The sequence below is a fragment of the Thermobia domestica genome, chromosome 12 (assembly GCF_964235325.1).
Source record: "Thermobia domestica chromosome 12, izTheDome1.hap1.1, whole genome shotgun sequence".
Taxonomy (NCBI): domain Eukaryota; kingdom Metazoa; phylum Arthropoda; class Insecta; order Zygentoma; family Lepismatidae; genus Thermobia; species Thermobia domestica.
The window spans coordinates 60,535,755-60,558,368 of record NC_137465.1 but is presented as its reverse complement, the minus strand read 5'-3'; the positions used below and the strand labels follow the sequence as shown (position 1 = coordinate 60,558,368).

At 36.2% G+C, this 22,614-nt stretch overlaps 1 protein-coding gene across 1 annotated transcript in view; it reads right to left on the bottom strand.

Moving 5' to 3' along the window:
* Nucleotides 1-21,680, bottom strand: part of LOC145666479 (isatin hydrolase-like) — a 125,824-nt gene extending 104,144 nt beyond the window's left edge. The window contains exon 1 of the mRNA XM_081733735.1: nucleotides 21,395-21,680. Coding sequence (XP_081589861.1) covers nucleotides 21,395-21,582 — 188 coding nt within the window. The 5' untranslated portion in view covers nucleotides 21,583-21,680. The remainder of the gene's footprint in view (nucleotides 1-21,394) is intronic.
* Nucleotides 21,681-22,614: the final 934 nt, after the last annotated feature.

Here is a 22,614-nt window from a genome sequence, read left to right as displayed (position 1 = left end):
TACTCACGTCTTGTCGAGCAACTTATAAGTTATCCTGTACATTAAACATTTTTATCGTTTTGTTAACTGCGAAGTCATTCTTATTTTATGAAAAGAGATGCAAACATTTTATGCATTACTCAAATGATGTTCATCTGGTACATTAACCTTGACCTCTTAATAGCATGTTAATAAAAAGATTATTATGAAAGAAGGATTAACCTTTGCTCCTAGACGCATATGCTTTGAGTATTATGGCAGTGAATCTTATTATTTGTATACTTCTAGTATTACGAATATACCTCTTCAAGTATGACCCCAGGTCTCTCCACCAGTTTAATGAGTAGCGTATGTGCCTTTGGTGCACGTCATCCCAGATTCAATTCCCGGCGGGAGAGCATAAAAAATTAATTTCACAGCCATTTACTTTAATTTATCATCCGTCTCCTTTAGCCTACAGGGCCTAACAAAGGTATATTAAACTAAAAAAGGTTATTTCTTTTCAAGTATGGGTCCAGGGTAGATACATAAAAAGTTTAATTTGACCCGTTAGTTATTTTACATTTATTATTATTATTATTATTATTATTATTATTATTATTATTATTAATTAGAACAATATTATTTTAGGAGATAAGATGCAATTCTAACTTAAGGTGGATCACCATCCGAAAGTCAGTACATATTTTAGCTCATTCCGGGAGCGCGGTGGCTCAGTGGTAGAGCGTTCACCTCCGGTGCTTGGGTCCCTGGTTCGATCCCAGCTCGCGCCGTGTGGACTTTGTGGTGGACAAACATCGTGCTCGTGGGTTTTCTCGGAGTTCTCCCGTTTCCTCCCACTTTCTTTATTCCACCACTTCACTCATCTCTCATCATCACCGTCTCCTTTAGCCTAACCGGCATAACCGTGGGACGTAAAACTTAAAGATTTCATTTCATTTAGCTCATTCCCTTAACTACTGTGAAATGAAACGTTACATATTATAAATATTGTTTATACCATAGGATAAAGTTATGTTTCAGCTACAACACAAGACAGTGCTTCATTTGGTTGTGTCTTCTGATATCGAAAAAGGTAATAAATAAAATAAAATATTTGATTCGTTTTACAATGAGCACACAAGATCGCACTTACTGTTAGATCTTACTAGAAGTGCTCAATTTTACGAAATGCTTATTTGAATGGGTAAAGTACTTTAAAGTAACATTCTTATTACAAAATAGATATATTGTTTGACCGTTTTTCGTGTTATGTTTCACATTTTATTTAAATATTAATATTAATTAAATTTAAGGAAATAGATTTTGAGAAGAAACTTGCGCAGAACGCCATAATGCGTTGTTGCCAAATTTGTACCTTTAATTCCTGGATTCTAGCGTTGCAATTCGAGAAGCGGAACTTAGCTGTAAATTGCGGTAAGGGTCAAAAACTAATTTCTCCAGTAAGTATTCAAGCAGAATTCCATGATTACTTCCTTCATTATCTGGCATCAGTAAACACTCGACACTACCTGCCAATGCCGCACTATTCAAGCAGCGTTTAACATAGCACCGAGAACACCTAGTGATCCACCTTCTAATACGAATTTTTGAATGAATGAATAATTTACACTTTTGGCCAGTGTATTTATACATATTTATTAAAATAAATATACAGTAGACTGAATTTTAATTTTAATAAATAAGTGTTCTGTTAGAAGTGTAAATCATTCCTTTAATGAGTTCCAGAGTCGTGATGGATAGTTTTGAATGAAGTACGTATATTTAGGTTACTATATTACGTACATAGCTATCCTTGCTTAGTGATAGGGCATACACTATCTCTACCGTAATGAAACGGGAACTGTAAATCTAGACCATTACATTTACCTACCGGCAGTCTGCAAAGCTTTTCCTTTCATCGGATTCGATGGAGGTGTTATCACTGCTTCCTATATACTGTACATAGAAATGTTGAATATATTTTACTTTAAAATATCAATTTTCATCGATAAACTGTCAGTGCTAACTAATTACTTTTTCTAATTAAATAAATGGAGAATTTTTTATGACATTTGAACAAAATTGTTGGAATCCAGGACTCCGACAATTCGATTCTCATCAAGTACCACAATAATCAGTAAAATTGTCTGGGGCCTACAATGTTGCTCTCAATCACGAGTTTATGAAAATACATCCTGAACAGCTACCCGTTTTCGGAACCTGAGGAGTAGTCATTGTTATACCATAGTTCCACGTTCCAAAGGGTCATATGTTCGATCCTAAGCTTGTCATGGACAACCGTAGATTTTATCGTGGTCCTTTATTGTCTCATTTCACCCATAATTTCAATATTTCCTATTGCATTTATAAGTTAGGGGATAAAATCCTGGGACTTTCAATTAAGGCGGATTTAATTTCATGTTTAATACGTTTACACTTCAACTTCACTCGACCATTATGTTTTCACTTTAATTTGAGTTGCCCACCAGCCGTCCATACACTATCCATTTCCTTAAAAAAAAAAAAAAAAAAAAAAGCGAGCGGTTAGCGCTCATATCTTTTCCTACTGCCGTCCTGGGCTCGGTTTGCATTGAGATATAACGTTTTCTATTTTAATCAGTATTGCAAGTGAATTAGGGAAGTACTTAAACTAAGAAGTAGTGAACTTTAATCTAGAATGCCAGCAAAAGGAGTCCTGGAAATCGATGTGCTAGCCATACGTCACCAAACTAAAAAAAGTGGGAGGAAACGGAAGAACCACGATAAACCCACGCTACCACAAAGCCCACTTGGCGCGAGCTAGGATCGAGCCCCTTCATAGCTAAGCAGTTAGCTTACGCGCCTTTGGCGTGGGAGACCCGAGTTTGATTCCCGGCGGGAGCTCATGTGGTTCGGATTCCATGATAATCACTAGGTCCCGTCTCATACAGCCTCTCTGCTGAAAAGGACGTTAAACTCAAAAACAACAACATCAATCACTAGCGAACTGGGATTGAACCAAGTCCGCCAGAGGTGAACACTCTACCACTGAGCCACCGCGGCCCGGGGGTTGAATTGAGTTGGTACATAGTGTTCTCAACTTTTTAAAAGACTTGACTAGCTCTCCAATAATGATTAGTTTGACTTATAATCAAGGAAAATACTTAAAGTTATAATCAGAGATATCTCAGGAATTCTAAATTCCTTAACAAGCTTTTAAATTCAGTCATAGAGGTTTGCTTAGCAGACGTTCTAAAGAGAATTGGAAGGAAAAGAAAGATTATTCATAACCTCCTCCGAAGAAAAACGAAAGAAAAAGAGCAAGGGAGGGAGAATGATTTGAACCCTTCCATTTCCTGTCTTTTTTTCATCATCAACCATGTCATTCAGACAGGGGGACAGCTTTATAAATGGTCTTCACAGTCGTGAAGACGTTAAACAACGTATAATGCCTTCGGAAGAGCCGAAGTTAAAAGGAATACATGTATTTTCGGAATTTCTGTAGTTGTCAATGTTAGCTAGCTAACTACTAATTCTCTCAGTATTGAACTTCAAACTACAACATTAGAGGTTTTGAATGGCATGCTGGGGCATTTTCACCGAAATTGAAGCAATAATGGATCCAAAAGGGTTCCTTGAATGGGGAGTTATGAAAAATAGCATAAGTTTTCAACAAAAATTCTAAACAAATAATATACATGATTTGATGCAACTTTGTTAGTAATTTTTATATATATATATATATATATATATATATATATATATATATATATATATATATATATATATATATATATATATATATATATATATATATATATAATGCTATAATAATTAGTTTTATGTGATGCTAAATACAAATACAGCACTCAATATTTGAAGTGGGTCAAGAGCGAAAACAGTTTAGCTGTTTCTTTCATTCATGTTTATACTTACGAGTCATTCCAACTCATTTGACCACCATATTGTAAATGTCATATAGATGTCATATAATTGTAAATGTCATACATCATGTTATTGGGAGTTATGGATCCGTAAAACGTAACTAATTTATCTGTAAAACGTCCCGAGCAGTAACCTAATGCACCAAGTCACCGTGGCGCACTTGGGAGCGCCTTGGATTGGCATTCGGGAGGTCGCCGCGGGTTCATGTCTCGCCTCCGACTGTCCTGACTGATAGTTTCCAGAGTTTCCCTCAGTCCTACCAGACAAATCCAAGGATGGTACTTAGCATATAGGCCCTGGCCGATACCATCCGAAATCCTTCCCTTTGTTATATATCTAGTGTAAAATGGCGTCTGAGATGTATCTGGTGTCAACAAATAAATACAGGGAGTTCATAATATCCTGCAGGAATGTAAAACTCTATAACTTGGAAACTACGTAATACATTAACAAATACTTTTTGGTGTACTTACAGAAAGGTTCAAAGTTTTGTTCCAGCTAGTTAAGATTCATCGTCAAACCTCCATTTGTGCACCATTCACGTCCAAAAACTCTTGTAGTCTTCTTGGGAAACCAAGAATTGCGTGTTGGCGGTGCTCGTCTGGAATGTTCAAAATCACATCAGTTATTTTTTTTCTTGAGATCGTGCAGATTAGCTGGCTTCTGCGAATATACCTTGGTCAAAATGTCGAACTTGAAGGGCATAGTGCGGAGGTGCCCCATCCTGTTGCATGTGGACCTCATTAAGGATCCCTAACCTAGTAAGTTCTGGTAAAAGGAATGTCTGTAGCATGTTCAGATAATTGTTACCATTTACCGTCTCTTCCTCGAAGAAAACAGGGTCAATAATGTAGTCCATTGAAACAGCACACCACAAATTGACTTTGGGACTACCCCGCTTGTGCTCCTCGAATTCACGTGGATTTTCCACCCCCCAAATTCGGCAGTTGTGCCTGTTCACTTTTCCCGACACATGAAATGTGGCTTCATCTGAAAACAGAAATCGAGACAAAAGGTCACCATCTTCTTGTAAGCGGATAAGCATTGACTCACAGAATTCCATTCTCATGTTACAGTCTTCCTCTATCAGCTCGTGCACAAATTTTAACTTATAGGGATCTTCAAAATCTTGCGTACGATCTTGAGTAACGTTGACTTCGGTACTCCCACTTCCAATGACCTACGTTTAAGCGACTACATAGGACTCCTGGCTACGCTGCCTGCAACGTGTGAATCACATCGTCACTCGTTCCTGGCCTTCTACTGCGTGGTAAATCTGATACACTTCTCGTTTCTTTGAACTTCTCGTACCACCTCTTGATACTTGTTTCTGCTGGGGGTGTTTTCCCATACGTTGTTTGGAACTCTCTCCGCACTGAAACGCGAGATTTTAATTCCGCAAACCACAAAACATATTGTGTCTTTTCTTTAATAGACGCCATCTTAAGTTACGTGATTACCAGCGCAAACGTTATCGAGCATTGTGACCAGAACAAAACTTTAAACTTCCCTTCTTCCAACCCCAAAAATTTATACACTTAAACGTAATGGTTTCCAGTTATAGAGTTTTACTTTCCTGCAGGACTTTATGGACTCCCTATAAATAAATAAATAATAATGAAATCGACAATTAACGAAGTGTATAAACAAAATTGTGAATATTTGTAATGTATAGGGTGGGCCAAACACCCTGTAACAGAAAAATCTGTCGAGTTAGAGGTCCACGTTGGTCATAGATGATGAGTGGGGGTGGGGGACATAAAAACACACGTGACCATCACGACCGCCATCTTGAAGTACGCCACTTTGAATATTACTTTATTTAAAAAAAAATGAAAGGTACAGACATGCAACACATGTCTTAAGACTGCTTTTTGATCAGGAAATGCAATGCAATTTTCTCATATCACTAACCGTCGATGAATTATGGCCTGTTTTATCGTTGCAGATTCCAGTAACTGGACCATGGTACTCATGACCCAGGAACGTATTGAGATCATCCTGATGTGTGGAAATCGCAGCTCGCGTGTGGTGGCTGCGGCATTTAATGCATTTAATGCGGCATTTAACTATACCCCGAAATGGAGGCCATATCCCACAATAGTGTGGCCAATCTCAACAGCAGATTTTGTGAGGCGTGTTCTGTTGACGACAGACGTCGTAGAGGTCGTCCGAAAACGTCTACAGATGAGGAAATCACAGTTGCTGTCCTCGGATCGTTCAGTAAAAGCACTCAATGTAGCAAACTTCGATAATCCCAGGAATGTGGAGTTAGTCGAACGTCCATTCAGAGGATACTTACAAATGGCACCCATACAAGATCCAACTTCTCCAGCATCACACAAAGCACGATCCGACTGTCGGGTGCAGTTTGCAGAATGGACAACAGCACAACTGGCAACTAATCTAGATTTCCCTTTGACCTTTCTGTTCTCCGAAAGGCGCCTTTTTACGTCAACTATATAAGCCGTCAAGATCCGGAATTTACAACATCTCGTGCAGCCTGATTGAGGATGCATGTGCTTCTGTGCGTCCGGAGACATTACTGGCTGTGCATGAGGAATGGAAGAAGAGTGTGTTGAGTTGAGTTGATTTTGAGTTTATCGTCTCGTTCAGCAGCGAGGCTATATGACGCTTGGACCTACTGATTAACGTGGAATCCGAACTACATGAGCTCCCGCCGGGAATCGAACCCGGGTCTTCCAGGAAGAAGAGTGTGGCACGTACCATTGTTACAGAGGGTAGTCATTTCAAGCATGTGTTGCGATGATATGAATAGGAATAAGACAGGCCATAATTCACCAACAGCTAGTGATATGACAAAATGGACAGCTAAATTGCATTCATGATCAAAAAAACAGCCTTAAATCATGTATAGCATGCCTACCTTTCCATTTTAAAAAATAAAGGGATATTCAAAATGGCGTATACCGTTGACGTAAAACGGCGCCTCGTCGCGAGCTATCAGAATTGTGCTACAGCGTTGCCAACTTGTCTATTTTTCGTTGTTTTTACTTTTCTTCGTATTTTCATTGTTAAATTACAACAAAAATAGGTGGCTTACGGTCTTTTGTTATTGCCCTATTTGAAAGTCGACAAGGTAGTGTATCCAAGGACTGATAAAGGTTCTCCCAACCCCCTCTCTTCTTCTCGTTAAAAAATGCTTAACTTTGTATTCGAATGTATTCGTTCGAATTAATATAGACAAGAATGATTGCATACATTTTCTTCATAGTTTGAAGCGATACAAATTTAATTTCCATCGATGTCACTCGCCTCAAGAACAGTTACAAGACGAAGCTAAATTAACAAACCGACCTCAACAATTCTTTATTCTACGAGTATTCATTGAAGTGTTATCTACGAATCATTGTCGATATATTGATCGATTTATTTCCCTCCTCTCCTCTGGTGAGACTGTACACACATACGGTTAGAAAGAAATGCAGTCTACAAACACATAAGGGACACGGGACTTGCGGTTGGTCGGAATGAGGAGAAAGTGCTAGGCCAAGAAGCAGTGGTGTATTTAGGATTTGGTTTCAGGAGGGGGCTATGCACAACATGTGAACAAGCACTTATATTTTCCCTTAGAAATGGTAAGAAGGATTATTGTTGTACTTGGAATTTCGGGGGGGGGGCTTCAGCCCGATAGCCACCCCCCTAAATACGCAACTGTCAAGAAGACAGAAAGATGATCAGGAGATTAAAAGAAGCAAAATTCATTGAAATCGAAAGTGATAATGTTCAAACTAGAATTCATTATTTAAAATTGATAAACAGTGGAATATGTCATTAAGAAGCCGTAAGGGATAAATAATAATTTGTTAGTTTTTTGTGAATTCAGCATAGTTGATTATTGAGTATGTGTTTACAGTCTCAGCACAGGGTGAAAGGGATTTAGCAAGTTTTACGTATAAGCTAAACAAATTATAGCTTAGGGACCCACTCTCTTGCGGGTACAAAAAATTTTAAAAGACAAAGTTGGATATCTTATATTTCCAAAATATAAGATAAAAAATAAAATAACACACACACATACACACACACACACACACACACACACATATATATATATATATATATATATATATATATATATATATATATATATATATATATATATATATATATATATATATATATATATATATAGGCCTATATTAATAGTTTTGTGTTATGTAGGCTCTTAAGATGAAGTAATAGGGTCCTTTTTTTAAAGTATCATTTATCAACAGGCATGAGTGGCTAGTTTCGTTATAATTTGAAAAGGAAAAATACGTTCCAAAATTGAAGTTAAGCAATAGAGTGAAAATATGTCAAATTTTTATACGACTTCAAGAATAAAAGGAAGTATGTACATTTCAAATTGATATTGTTTCTTTTTTCCCTCACAATTTCTGCTCTGCACATAAAACAAGAAATAATAATCATTTATTCAGCTGCAGTATTTTTTTAAATAAGCATGCAACCTGGGATCCTGCGGAGTTGACAAACTTCCCTGTACCACCTCGGAGCTGAGGAAAAGGAATTGCCCTACTACTGTGACTGCAACAGTACACATATAAGTTTGGCAACGAAGCATTATGGCGTCCTGTGTAAGCATGAGATTCAGCCGCTAAAAATATTTCCGTAAACACAAAATAATATTTGGATAAAATGTAAAACATAACACGAAAAACGGTAATATAATATTCATGTTCCGTAATGAGACATAATTTATGCTTGTAAGTAAAAATTTCGTAAAACTGAGCACAGGAGTAGCAAAATCTAACAGCAAGCGCCATCTTGCGTACTCATCTTAAAACTGATCAAGTTTTCCTCTTATATTGTACTTTTTTAGCTAACAGAATACATAAACACAGAAAATAGTATCTCATGTTGTAGCTGACGCATAACTCTATTTTATAGTGTAATACTTATAATATGTGCCATTTCTTTACGCGTTGGTTAAGGCAATAAACTAATGCTTATACTGACTTCCGGGTGGTGATCCACCTTAAGCTTCGATTATATGTCACTTGGGTACTCAACTCAACTCAACTCAAGAAGATGGATACATGAAACACAGGCTTACGGGCTGCTATTGAAATAAACAAGAGAGTTTCTTCTGTACAGACATTTCGTTACACCTTTGAAAATCTGCAGCTCGTGTGGAGGAAATAGGAGGATTTCCAGAAATGGAAATGGTAAGTAATACATTTCTATTGACCATTTTTCTATGGAACAAGTGTTACCCATGGTTAAATAACATTTACTGTGCGCTCGTATACGAAATTATTTTATATTGAAATTCAACACTAAACATGCCGGTACTGAATTGAAAGTTACTACATTGTCAGTCCTAAGTTCGATTAAAGTGTAAAAGGAAGCTGCGAGAAGTAATTACAAAAAAGCATTTACTTTACTATGGATTTTACAAGTAAGTTTCATTTTAAGATCTTGATGGAAATCATGTGTTAATCATAGTGTCCCCTTAAAATGAAAACATGTTAGTCTTACCGCCTGGAGCAAGACGAAGTAAGATCTGAGATGCAAGATTGAAAAATGGGTGGGAGGCAACTCGAGCTAGAAGAAACACTAGTTTGACAGATAGGGAAAAAAATAAAGGTGTCACCCTGAAAAGGGACGTAACCTGTATACGAGCATCGATTGCTAAACCACTATTGTGAACCTGGTAGAGCGTTCAACTCTGGTGCATGGGATCCTTGATTCGATCCCAACTCGAGCCAAGTTAGCTTTTTGGTGGACAAACACCGTGTGAGTGGTTTTCTCGGGGCTCTCCCGTTTCCTCCCACTTTCTTCATTCCACAATTTCATTCATTTCTCATAATCGCCATCTACTTTACCCTATCCGACATAATTGTGGAACGTAAAACTTCAAGATTTTATTTCAAACTACTATTGTATTATTTTCCCTAAATTTGTCCTTTTTATTGGACGTCGTGTTTTATCTAATGTGGACATAGATCGATCAAGTAATCTTATCGTCTAACTGCAAACGAGCTCAGGTCGAAGTTACCATGAAACTGAAATGTGCAGAAGTATCGGAAAGATTATTTCAGTAGCATTTCGTAAATGCTTCTCGCCTTTCCCTACGCTAACCTCCATTTCTTTATTTTTATTTTCATGAATAACTTAAGGAGAATGAAGAAATATATAAAAAAAAGTAGAAAATGAGCAAGATAAAATGCTATTTAAAAAACTAATAACAGTCTTCAAACCCTTTCTTATAAAACAGAAATTTGGGCGAAGAGTATATGAGGTTGTATGTGCTGAGTACCCAAACACACTAAGCGAAATGTCTTCAAAACAATTATTAACAATCTATTACCGTATAGTTCCCTAAATAGAGTAGTTTAGCGGTTACTATCCGAATTACTTCCTATATTTCTTATGTTCATCATTGTCTTCGAGACATTCAATAAATTTAAATAAAAGAAAAAGTTGTGGATAACATGGGCATCCAAGAGGGGCAGGGTGTGGCCAGGGCCCCCTGGTTCATAAAAACAACTTAAATTTTCTAAGATTTTCTTAATACAAATAAAAAAAATACCAAACGCAATATAACAACCAGGGAGATGCCCCTCCTAGAAAATTTTCTTCCGGCGCCCATGCTGATTAAGCTTAGCGAAGAGGCACAATTTAAATTCTTTGTAGTACATCTCAGGAACCTAATTACGTATATATTGCATTACACAGTTGCGTACGCACAATTTCATCAACGCGGGTGAGGAATTTTAGTTCCCAACTTTATATCATTTCAGGTGTTTGTATACATTATCTAAATATTATAAATGTTTATTTTTTGCATAATGTCTTGCTCAAGGGGGGGAGGGGCTTAAAATCCGGACCTCCTTGCGAACAGCGCTGGAATCACACAACTACTTTTATTATTTGAAAGAAGATACATTAAATAATTGTAATTGATTATAATGACACATTTTGCTGCATACAATAAACAAAATTAGACTGAAATATTGATTAATCAAAGTTAGGCACCAAAATTATGAATTACACAGTTACAGCCGAGTGAATCAACTTTAACACTTCGAATGCTGGAAAACTTTTAAAAAAATAAAAATAAAATAAATCTCCACGTACAAACTGTTACATGTGCATATGTCAGAGGCGCACTTACGGGATTCCACCTGGTCTGAACCCCTTCCCCCAAAACTTTCAAACTCAACAGACATTTGTACACTTTCTCACAAAAATTATACTTGTTTAACAGGATAGTGATTGATGTAGCATGAAAATTTGATCTTACACTTTATCCGCAGGAGTGTCCACAAAGGAGGGCTATGACGCAAATTGCGTCATTGAAATATGTGGGGGGGTTAAAAATCTATATCAATATGTTTGAGCTTGAGAGGGTGTAAAAATTAATCGAAAAGATTTTTTTTTTCCGTGGAAGAACACCTATGGATAGACAATTGAGGGGGTGCGTCATGGACATAAGGGGGGGGGCACCACTGTTATCCGTACTCTTTTTCTTATAAAAACAATCTAGTTCTAGGCCTATATTTTTTTTCTGAAAATATAGATGGAAGTATTTCACGAGTACTTATCGTCTTTTCGGGTGCAGAATAATATTTGTTAAATCCTACATAAACGTAGTAGCCTGTAATATTGGACCTTCCCCTCCTAACAAAAATTTCTGGTTGCTAACCTGGTTTATGTGTGTATTTTTAATATGGTAACCTGTCTTTCTTTAGAATGCATTCCACTAAGAATTACAAATTGGAAAAAAAAAAAACTATGGGTTGTACTGTATTAGAGACCAGTAAAAACAAATGAAGATACACTTGGTTTAATTCTATTTATAAAAAGGTGTACAAAGATCTTCAAATAAAGGTGGGCACAAATGATCTATAAAGTTTAATTTAATGTACCAATTTATGTGTACTTAGTTGATTTATTGATTGAAAGATAATGGAGACGGGAGCAGCGTGGCTATTTGTCCTCTTCACGATCAACACAATTGTTAATGTGTGTACTTTGTGTTATTTGAGATGGGTTGGGTTGCTGTCTTCGAAATACATATATATTGCTTAACATTGTGTACTTCCAAACTATAGAGATCCAAATATTGATATCGGAATTAAGGTAGTTCTATTACTTCCGTTTACACTAGAGCAGCGTTTCCCAACCTTTTTCAACTTGCGGCACACTATGGGTCTAACTTAAATTCTCGAGGCACACACAGATATTATTGGTATTATTATTATTATTATTATTATTATTATTATTATTATTATTATTATTATTATTATTATTGAGCTGAGCGAGCATCGCTCGCTCAGCTCTTATACTCGGGTTAGCCGTTTGGTTGTCCGCGAACTCCTCCTAGACCGTTTGGCCGATCTCAACCAAACTTAGCACGCTGATAGAGTATGTCGTGCTGAGTGACAACATAGGTCGAAATCAAAAATCCGATGTACCATCAAGGAATAATGACCGAAAAACGCTTCCTCCTAGACCGTTTGGCCGATCTCAAGCAAACTTAGCACGCTCATACAGTATGTCGTGCTGAGTGACAACATAGGTCGAAATAAAAAATCCGATGTACCATCAAGGAATAATGACCGAAAAACGCTTCCTCCTAGACCGTTTGGCCGATCTCAACCAAACTTAGCACGCTGATACAGTATGTCGTGCTGAGTGAGAACATAGGTCGAAATCAAAAATCCGATGTACTACCATGAGCAAAATAAATGACGCGTCTCTTTATTTTGAAGTTTTTTGAAAATATCTCCGTTTTCTTTATATGTTCGAAATCTCGGAAGGTTTCCCCAGCAGGACAGGTTAATAACAAACCCGTTTTTAATATTTGTGTTAGATATTAGCTTAAAATAAAGAAATTAGAAGCAAAAAACATTAAATCGACAGAAATCTCGAGAATTACCAACTCTGCTAAAATGGGAAATTTTCAAGAACATGAGGGAATTCTGCAGTTCAACACGAAGCAGCGACATCTATGTCAGTGAGAGAAGCGTGGATTAGATCTACAAACGAAAATTTTAACGAAATATTTCTAGTATGTCTTATTATATGCATTATCAGCGAACTCCAAATATATGAATCTATGCTAAGTATTAACGTATAGATAGTGCAAATAGTGGAAATTACCTATGGAAAAAGACGAATTGTTAGCCCAATCGTAATGAAAAATCGTCTTTACTGTAGAACAGGTTCAGATTACGTAAGAAAGCAAATAGCTCAGTTAGTTAAAGCAACGAGTTTGTATACCGAAGGTAGACGGTTTGAATCCCGTGAAGGACTGTTGTCATTTTTATCACTAAGGTTATTTTATTTATTTTTTATTTGGGAAAGAATCAAATTGTAACGTATGTGTAAAACTCATGACGATACCAAAAAAAGAAAAAAAAAGGAGAGAAAATATCGTCGCATTTGCATTAGTGTCTCTAATTTCTGTTTGCAAACAGATTCGTAATTATTTCCCCTGTGCTCACTGATGCATAACGAATGTTTTCCAGTAAATGTTAATTCTAATTTGGAGAATTTTATAGTTTCACAATTCCTCACTACATAGTCTTCTATCTACATGTTTGGATATTTTGATAACAGATTTCCCTATTAAATGTTTAATTTTCTCTATAAATATTTGTCTTAAATTGAAATTGTTTTGAATTTACTACATAAGCAAAGTTGCCCGAAGGAGGAGAGCTCAAGTAATAGATATTCTACGTAAAAGCAACCTATTGTAGAATGATGATGCTTCTTACCTTCAGCACATAATCTTAACGTTAGAGAGTCAGAGAGAGAAAAATCCTGTTTTTCCTCCCCTATGACCACTCATCTTAAAGCTCTACCTATAATGATTCGTGTCACATAATTTCGGCTCTCCAAAGACATTCATATTTATTATTATTATTATTATTATTATTATTATTATTATTATTATTATTATTATTATTATTATTATTATTATTATTATTATTATTATTATTATTATTCCTGAATATGCCACCATTACATAATGTTGTAACTTTAGACATCTTAGTTTATTGTGCTTTCTTTAGTAATAATTTGAGCAACCACGTCACAAAATTTAAAATGTATGAGGGGGCACGACGTTTTATTTCCCCTCCTCTCTTTTCAGCACCCTCCAACACAAGGTATATAATTTCTGAGAAGCAGGGCAGACAAAATGAATAAGAAATATATTTAGAGCATCCTTTCCTCCTTCGTGAATGTAATATCACGTAGCATTTTTTATTCTACTGAAGACGACCCTAGGTCGTTATGGTTAGGTAACAAAAGAAATACCTAATATATTTATAGCGCCCCTTAACTGTAATATTACCTCTTCTTTATTTGTTCGAGGCTTCCCTACACAACCAAGGGTGACAAAAAGAATAGGAAAAGTGTCTACAGATTACAAAAGACTTTATATTTTGTCAGAAACAAGGCAGTATTTACACAACATTGCTTTCGTTAACAAGTGTTTCACCCTTGAGTCGCTTATAAAATTAGGCAGAATAACTTTTGCCGATCATTGTTCTAGAGGGATTTGTCCAGGATGGCTAATAACGATGAGTATGTTTATTTACATCACTGTTAAAGAAATAGCAAACTTTCTGAAAGGAACTTACTTAGGAAACAGATCTTCCTTCTACTTAGCCAGAGCCCACTCTGAAAAATTGCATCTGGCGTTCTGAGTGAAAGTTCTATGGGACTATTAGAAAAATATATTTCCGTTTCCACGCTGATGGTAGAATTTCTTAAACCGTTATTGAATTACGTTCGAAGGGTAGGCGTAAATAGCGCCCCCGCAACAATGTGGCGTGGGGACCGCACAAGCTGCAAGGCCAAAAAGTATACAGAAAGTACGCAGGGGCGGAGCAGGCCAAATTTTCACACGGGCAAAGTGACTTTTTGGCGCCCTTCCCCTAGTAGTAGCCTATATTTTACATTTTATCGTAGTGTTTTTAATAGTTTAAACCGGAAGCGTCATTTCAGATTTTGCTTTGGGGGGGAGGCAAGACCTTTTGATATAAGTAAAATTTCGCGTTTTTCACTGATTTACTACTATTCTAATGATAAAATCTATATACATCTCAAACTCAGGGGGGGCAAATGCCCCTCCCTGCCCTACCTAAATGACGCCCTTGTTTTAAACCCATTTTCAAAAAGAAATCCTTACCTAGGAAAACTTCACAAAGAATATGGCCCGCTATAAACAATACCAACTCCACCCCCCTGGTCTAGTGGCCCTTCCCCTAGTAGTAGCCTATATTTTACATTTTATCATAGTGTTTTTAATAGTTTAAACCAGGAGCGTCATTTCAGATTTTGCTTTGGGGGGGGGGGCAAGACCTCTTGATATAAGTAAAATTTCGCGTTTTTCACTGATTTACTACTATTCTAATGATAAAATCTATATAGATCTCAAACTCAGGGGGGGGGCAAATGCCCCTCCCTGCCCTCCCTAAATGACGCCCCTGTTTTAAACCCATTTTCAAAAAGAAATCCTTACCTAGGAAAACTGCACAAAGAATATGGCCCGCTATAAACAATACCAACTCCACCCCCCTGGTCTAGTGGCTAGCACGCCTGCCTTCTGTGGTACCGGGTCCAATTCCCGGTGGATTACTGTTGAACGATAAAAGTGGTTCGGATTCCACTATAATTAGTATCCACATCTCCCTTGCCCATTAAGGCATAACCGTGGAACGCTAAACTCAAGCAAACAAACAAACAATACTTAATTCCCGGCACTCTTTATTCTACATGCCATCTCTCAAATTTTCGATACAGCCCCCTTAGTACTATGAAACTCTCTTCTTCCATAGTGAAATGGAAAAAGATCATATAATTGCCACTACTTTACAAGAATATAAACCAAAAACGTCAGTAGAAAGCACATTATAAAATTTACTTTTTGAGGCTCGTTTTGGTGCCCCTCTTTCTCTGGCGCCCCGGGCAGTCGCCCGGCCCTTAGTCCGCCCTTGAAAGTACGGACCCATAACTAAGGACTGCGGAGGAGAGGTTAACCTTCATGTTATGCCACTGGTTTGACGTGTTTGAAATGTTCAGTAAGTGATCGGTTAGTGAAATAATTTCGACAGTTACTGATGTTTAAAGTTTAGCTAAGACAAAGCTACCTAATCAAATACATTTGATATCGGGATTTCACAATTTGATATTTCCTCACATAAAAAAGATAAAAACAATAGTAATAAAAACCCTTACTCGTACTGGGCTCCTAACTAACTAACAACCTAATTCTTACAGACTAGTTGCTCTGACCAACTGAGTTTCGATTTCTTACGCGAAAGAAGTCTGTTATATTAAGAGGCATGCTTTTCATTATCAAAACTGTTCGAAGTAATACGAACATGGCTTAAGAACAGAGACGGAACTGAATTACCACTCGATTGACCTTGAGGGCAAATCACCAAAGCGTAGCTATAAACGTAAGTTCAGCATGCATTTCTCTGGAGTTGTGTTCAGTATTCCTATCTGCCAGTCATGCTTGTTCGTAGGAGTAATGTGTCACAAACCTGACCTTTCGATACAGCACAATAGCAAAAGAATAAAAGGGAAGGAATTCTTGCCCTTGTGAACGTTGGATACCACCATGTGCAATAAAACTGTCGCGTCTCCTTGAAGTGATATTTTATCGAAAATAACTCGTTTTCCTTTATATAGTCTATCCGAAGTTTTTGAGGGTTTCAAAATGAGGAAATGTTACTGACAAACAAGGACGCATTTAGGGGTGGGTCCAGGGGGTCCGGACCCCCTCTGAAACCCCAACTTTTCTGTAAATTTAGCCTAATTTTGGGGATTATCTTTTAAAATTTTATTATAATTTATCCTAATATTGAAGTCGGACCCCTCCCGAAATAAATTACTGCATACGTGTCTCTGACAATTTTCAATATATTCGTTAAATAATAAAGTAAAATAACTAAATTAGGAGAAAAAAGCTTTAATAATAATAATAATAATAATAATAATAATAATAATAATAATAATAATAATAATAATAATAATAATAATAATAATAATAATAATAATTGAAGCGAGCTTAACGAGTTTCAACTGTACGACTCAACCAACGTTTGGGTGCCTGTTCGTTCGTCTGCTCCTCTCATAAAATACATTTCATTTTAATGAAACTAGTAAGTGCCTTCTTTTAGCTCTGCGGAGTAACTATTGCTTGGAATATGAATCTGCAAAACATAAGAGGTAAAATTAACCAAATGGTGCAAGTTTCCACTTTTATATATAAAACAATTTTGCAATATCAACTACGTGAATCTTGTCCCATAAAGAAGCCGAAACCCCTACACCGAAGAGCCCTCCGAGATTTGATCATTGTCCACACGGACTGAAATTGTCATTTGAAGCCAAGACTTTAATATGAAGCCAATAATTTCTTTAAAATAGACGGAAAATTCGGAAGTTATAAGCATTTTCATATTTTTCCCTTTTCCCATAAGGGAGCTGTAGCCCCCTATACTGAAGAGCCCCCCCCCCCCGGAGATTTGATCATTGTCCACTCGGACTGAATTTGTCATTTGGAACCAACACTTTAATACGAAGCAAAATATTTCTTTAAAATAGACGAAAAATTCGAAAGTTATAAACATGTTAATAATTTTGCCTTTTCTCATAAGGGGGCCGTATTAGCCTACACTGAAGAGCCCCACGAGATTTGATCATTGACCACTATGACTGAAACTCTCATTTGAAACCAAAACTTTAATATGAAGCCAAAAATTAAACTTTTACATCAATTTAAACTGACTGGGTTCCGGTTCCCCCCACTATTGTTTAGTTTAGTTAAGTGGTAATTTGTGACAGCTGCACATCATCAAAAGAATGTTTCACTTCCCCTCCCCTCCCCGAGGAGTTCGTGCTGGATCCACCACTGGAATCAATAGACACTCTTCCTATTCTTTTTGTCACCCTTGATTGTGTAGGGGCTCCCTCGTACAAATAAAGAAGCGGTAATATTACAATCAAGGGGCGCTATATATTAGGTATTTTTTTAGTTACCTACCCCTAACCGCACAGGGGCATCTTTCGTAGAATAAAAAATATTACGTGATATTCCAATCATGAAAGGGGAGAGGATGCTGTAAATATATTTCTTATTCATTTTGTCTGTCCTGCTTATCAAAAATTACTTTCTGTTGGAAGGGTGCTGAAACGAGAGGGGCAAAATAAAAAGTCGTACCCCCTCCTACATGGTTGCTCAAATAAGTACTAAAGAAAGCATTTTAAACTAAGATATTTAAGATTTAAACTAGGAAACTAAGATATCCTTACATTATGTAAGGATGGCATATTCAGGATTATTATTATTATTATTATTATTATTATTATTATTATTATTATTATTATTATTATTATTATTATTATTATTATTATTATTATTATTATTATTATTTGAATGTTTTTGGAGCACCGAAATTTTGTGAGACGAACAATGATATGTAGAGGTTTAAGATGGGTGGTCATAGAGGAGGAAAAACAGGATTTTTCTCTGTCTGACTCTCTAACGTAAAGATTATGTGCTGAAGGTAAGAAGCATCATCATTCTACAATAGGTTGCTTTTACGTAGAATATCAGTTACTTGAGTTCTCCTCCTTGGGTCTACTTACCTTATGTAGTAAATTCAAAACAATTTCAATTCAATACAAATACATTGTAAAACTTTTCCGTAATTAAACATCTAGGGAAAATTAAACATTTAATAGGGACATCTGTTATCAAAATATCCAAACACGTAGATAGAAGACTATCTAGTGAGAAATATTGTGAAACTTTATAAAATTCTCCAAATTAGAATTAACATTTACTGGGAAACATTCGTTATGCGCCAGCGAGCATATGGTGAGCAGTGAGCAGAGGGGAAATAATTACGAAACTGTTTGCAAACAAAATTAGGGACGCTAGTGCAAGTGCGACACCGGCATTTTTTCTTTTTTTGGTATCGTCATGAGTTTTACACATACGTTACAATTTGATTCTTTCCCACATAAAAAAGTAAATGAAATAACCTTAGTGTAGTGATAAAAATGGCAACGGCATTTCCAGGGGATCGAACCCGCTACCTTCAGCATACAGACTCGTTGCTTTAACTAACTGAGCTATTTGCTTTTTACGTGAACTGAGCCTGTTCCGGTAAAGACGATATTTCATTACGATCGTCCTACCAATTCGTCCTTTTCCATAGATAATTTCCACTATTTGCTCTATCTTTATGTTAATACTTAGCATATATTCATATATTTGGAGTTTGCAGATAATGCATATAATAAGACATACTAGAAATATTCGTTAAAAGTTTAGTTTGTAGATTTAATCCAGATTTCTCTCAATGACATAGATGTCGCTGCTTCGTGTTGAAATGCAGAATTCCCTCGTGTTCTTGAAAATTTCCCACTTTAGCAGAGTTGGTAATTCTCGAGATTTCTGTCGATTTAATGTTTTTTGCTTCTAATTTCTTTATTTTAAGCTAATATCTAACACAAATATTAAAAACGGGTTTGTTATTAACCTGTCCTGCTGGGGAAACCTTCCGAAATTTCGAACATATAAAGAAAACGGAGATATTTTCAAAAAACTTCAAAATAAAGAGACGCGTCATTTATTTTGCTCATGGTAGTACCATCGATGAATAATCACCGAAAAACGCTTCCATAGACTTAACATGGGGAAAAAGTTTTCACGTGATTTTTTTGTCAACAATTAAAATCTGCGCGTGATTTTCAAAAATTCCGGCGAAGCCCTTTTATTTTTTTAGCGTAAAAATTTTCAATTTTAATCACAATTTAAAAACAAATTAACGATTTTTTAAACTTTTTTTAGCCGGAACAAAAGGTCAAGACGAAGAATTGTGCGATTGTTATGAAAAATACTGATTGTTTTAAAAAGTCACGATAAACTGATTACGTTGCTTAAGCTCGCTCAGCTCATTTCACTGCAATCGAGTATATCCATTGCATTCCTAGTTATTATTATTATTATTATTATTATTATTATTATTATTATTATTATTATTATTATTATTATTATTATTATTATTATTAATAATAATAATAATAATAATAATAATAATAATAATAATAATAATAATAATAATAATAATAATAATAATAATAATAAATATGGTGGTATTCTTTCCTGTAATTACTGATTTCCTTCTCACAGAGAAGCAGGGGCAGATTCAGGGCGCGATCGGGGTGATTGTCCACTAGGAAACTTCCTTATTTTATATATAAAAAAAACTGAAAATAATCTTAAGAGGCTTGTTTTTATGTAATTAACCATTTTTACAACTAGATTTAATACTTCTGCTATAGAATTAATAATTTTGTTGCGAGTTCCTCGCGGCACAGAAGCGGCCCATTCACGGCACACCGGTTGGGAAACGCTGCACTAGAGTAAGGTCTGCGTTGGAACCTGTTCTTGGAACTTTGAACCCATATGAAAAAACACTTTCTCACTACATTTTACAAAGTTTGGTTCTATGGCAGTCAATAATGAAACCGGATATAAGTATACTTTTTATCATTTCTGGGAGATGATAGTAGAGATGTAAAAGCGGAGGTGGGACCTATTCTTGAGTCGCTTAATCTATTTTTAAAATCTCGTTCTCTGTTACAAGTTTTACTCTGATATTTATTGATAGACAGGAGGATTGACAGCTATTTTACAAGACATATGTCCAGGCTCGTATCCAAGGGGATTATATGGGTTATAGTCTCCCTCTTGACGCTCAGGTATACACTGGATAAAATGGACTTCAATCCTGCTTTACACTGGATAAAGCGGCAAACTATGGTCTAGCCCTTCCCTTGATCATATCCTGGATCCGCCACTGCATTTCTAGTCTACCATAGTTTGGAAGTCTAAAAAGGGTCGAAGATCCAAATATTTTTTACCTAAATTGTATTTGTTATCGAATGCAATAGTGGGATTGACGACCAGTTGAATAAATAGCAGTACTACTGTTAGTACACTTAGTTTCAATGAGGATTAAGAAATTAGATTTCTTTCTTTCGGCATTTATGATCGTATTACCCATCTCGTATTGAGCCGACCCATATTAGCCGTCTGTGATCACCTGGCCAGGAATCGGGGAGCAAGAAAGGAATGGGGAAGGAAGGAAACGGCCTAGGACAAGTATGTAGGCCTACCATCCCGGCATTTGGCTGGTGTGAGTGAAGAAAACACATTAAAACATTACACAGGATGACTGGCATGAAAAAAGCTGTTATACTTTTTCGATCGAGTATTTCCACCGGGAATCGAACACATGATCTCTCGCATCAAAGGCGTGGCTGTTAGCGACTACGTTACGTAGAGACACATATTTGGTTTCAGGTTCGACACTACATAAAGACTTACTTCCATCAGCTTACAAGCTGTAGGTCATATTTTTGAATATGCCTAACCTATTGAAACAATCTGTAATTTCAAACAGGTCTAAATAGAAAGTAGAAATAATCCATTAAAAAAACTTACCAATATCCATCTGTCATTCCCTTATGAACAGTTGTAAACTTGAAAGGTGGATATTGTGGTAAATATGTAATATTTTCACCATATGTATAGGATAAGTCTATGATCTTTTCGTCTTCTGCATCGATGAAACAGAACATTGAAAAAAATAATACAAGGAACACGTTCACAGAACACTGAATGTTGATCATTGTTATTTTTATTCTGAAGCCACTACCAACACGCTTAATTTACAAAACAAGTTTCCAACGGAGTGAACTAGCGCTCGTCTTCTGCTGATCACAGAAACCGCGCTAACGTAAGACAAATCTGTGTGGGTTATGCGCCCGTGCAACAATACGCATGCGCGCAGAAGAGAAAGGTTGAAAAAAGCTAATAAATACAATTTGTGGACAATTTTTGGTGCCTTCCCCACGAAGGAACGATTAGTGTTTCTATTTTACTTATAGTACAATAGTCTGGAAGTAGTCTTTTATCAACGCAAAAATAACTAACCTAAATTTTTGCTTTAAAAAAGAGTTGGTATTTTTTTTTTTTTTTTGGTCTTTTTCATTCAATTCTGGCATTTCCTCACGATACAAGGACAACACAAACCATTTTATACCCCACCAAGAATCAAGCCGAGGACAACAAGCATCGAAAGAATACGTGTTAGCCACATGGCGGAGTACGAAAGCATATAATACTAATACTAATACTAATACTAATACTAATACTACTACTACTAATAATAATAATAATAATATTAATAATAATAATAATAATAATACGAGGGTCGTCAGGAAAGTAAAGAACGATTGGGTATATGAAGAAAAATATATATTTAAACAAATCTTTACAACAATACTAAATCCAACACTATTTTTATATATAATCACCATTGCTATTGAGGCACTTACCATAACGAGAGACGTTTTTTTTCTTTTTTTAAATGTCGATGTTATATTCATCTAGCACCAATGACTGAAGTCATGGAGTTAATGGTTTTTAAGCGCGTCATCTCGGGAAATGTGTTCCACCTAGAAGCCTCTTCATTTTTGGGAAAGAGTGAGTCACTATGCAAAAAGTCGGGGCTGTAAGAGGGTGGTCAAAAACGTCTCACTTGAAACCCTGTAATTTATGTTGTGTTGCTGCAGCTGCACAAGGCCGAGCGTTGTCATGAATCAACACAATCCCTACATACAACATTTTACGTCTCTTCTTTTGAATAGAATGCCCAAGTC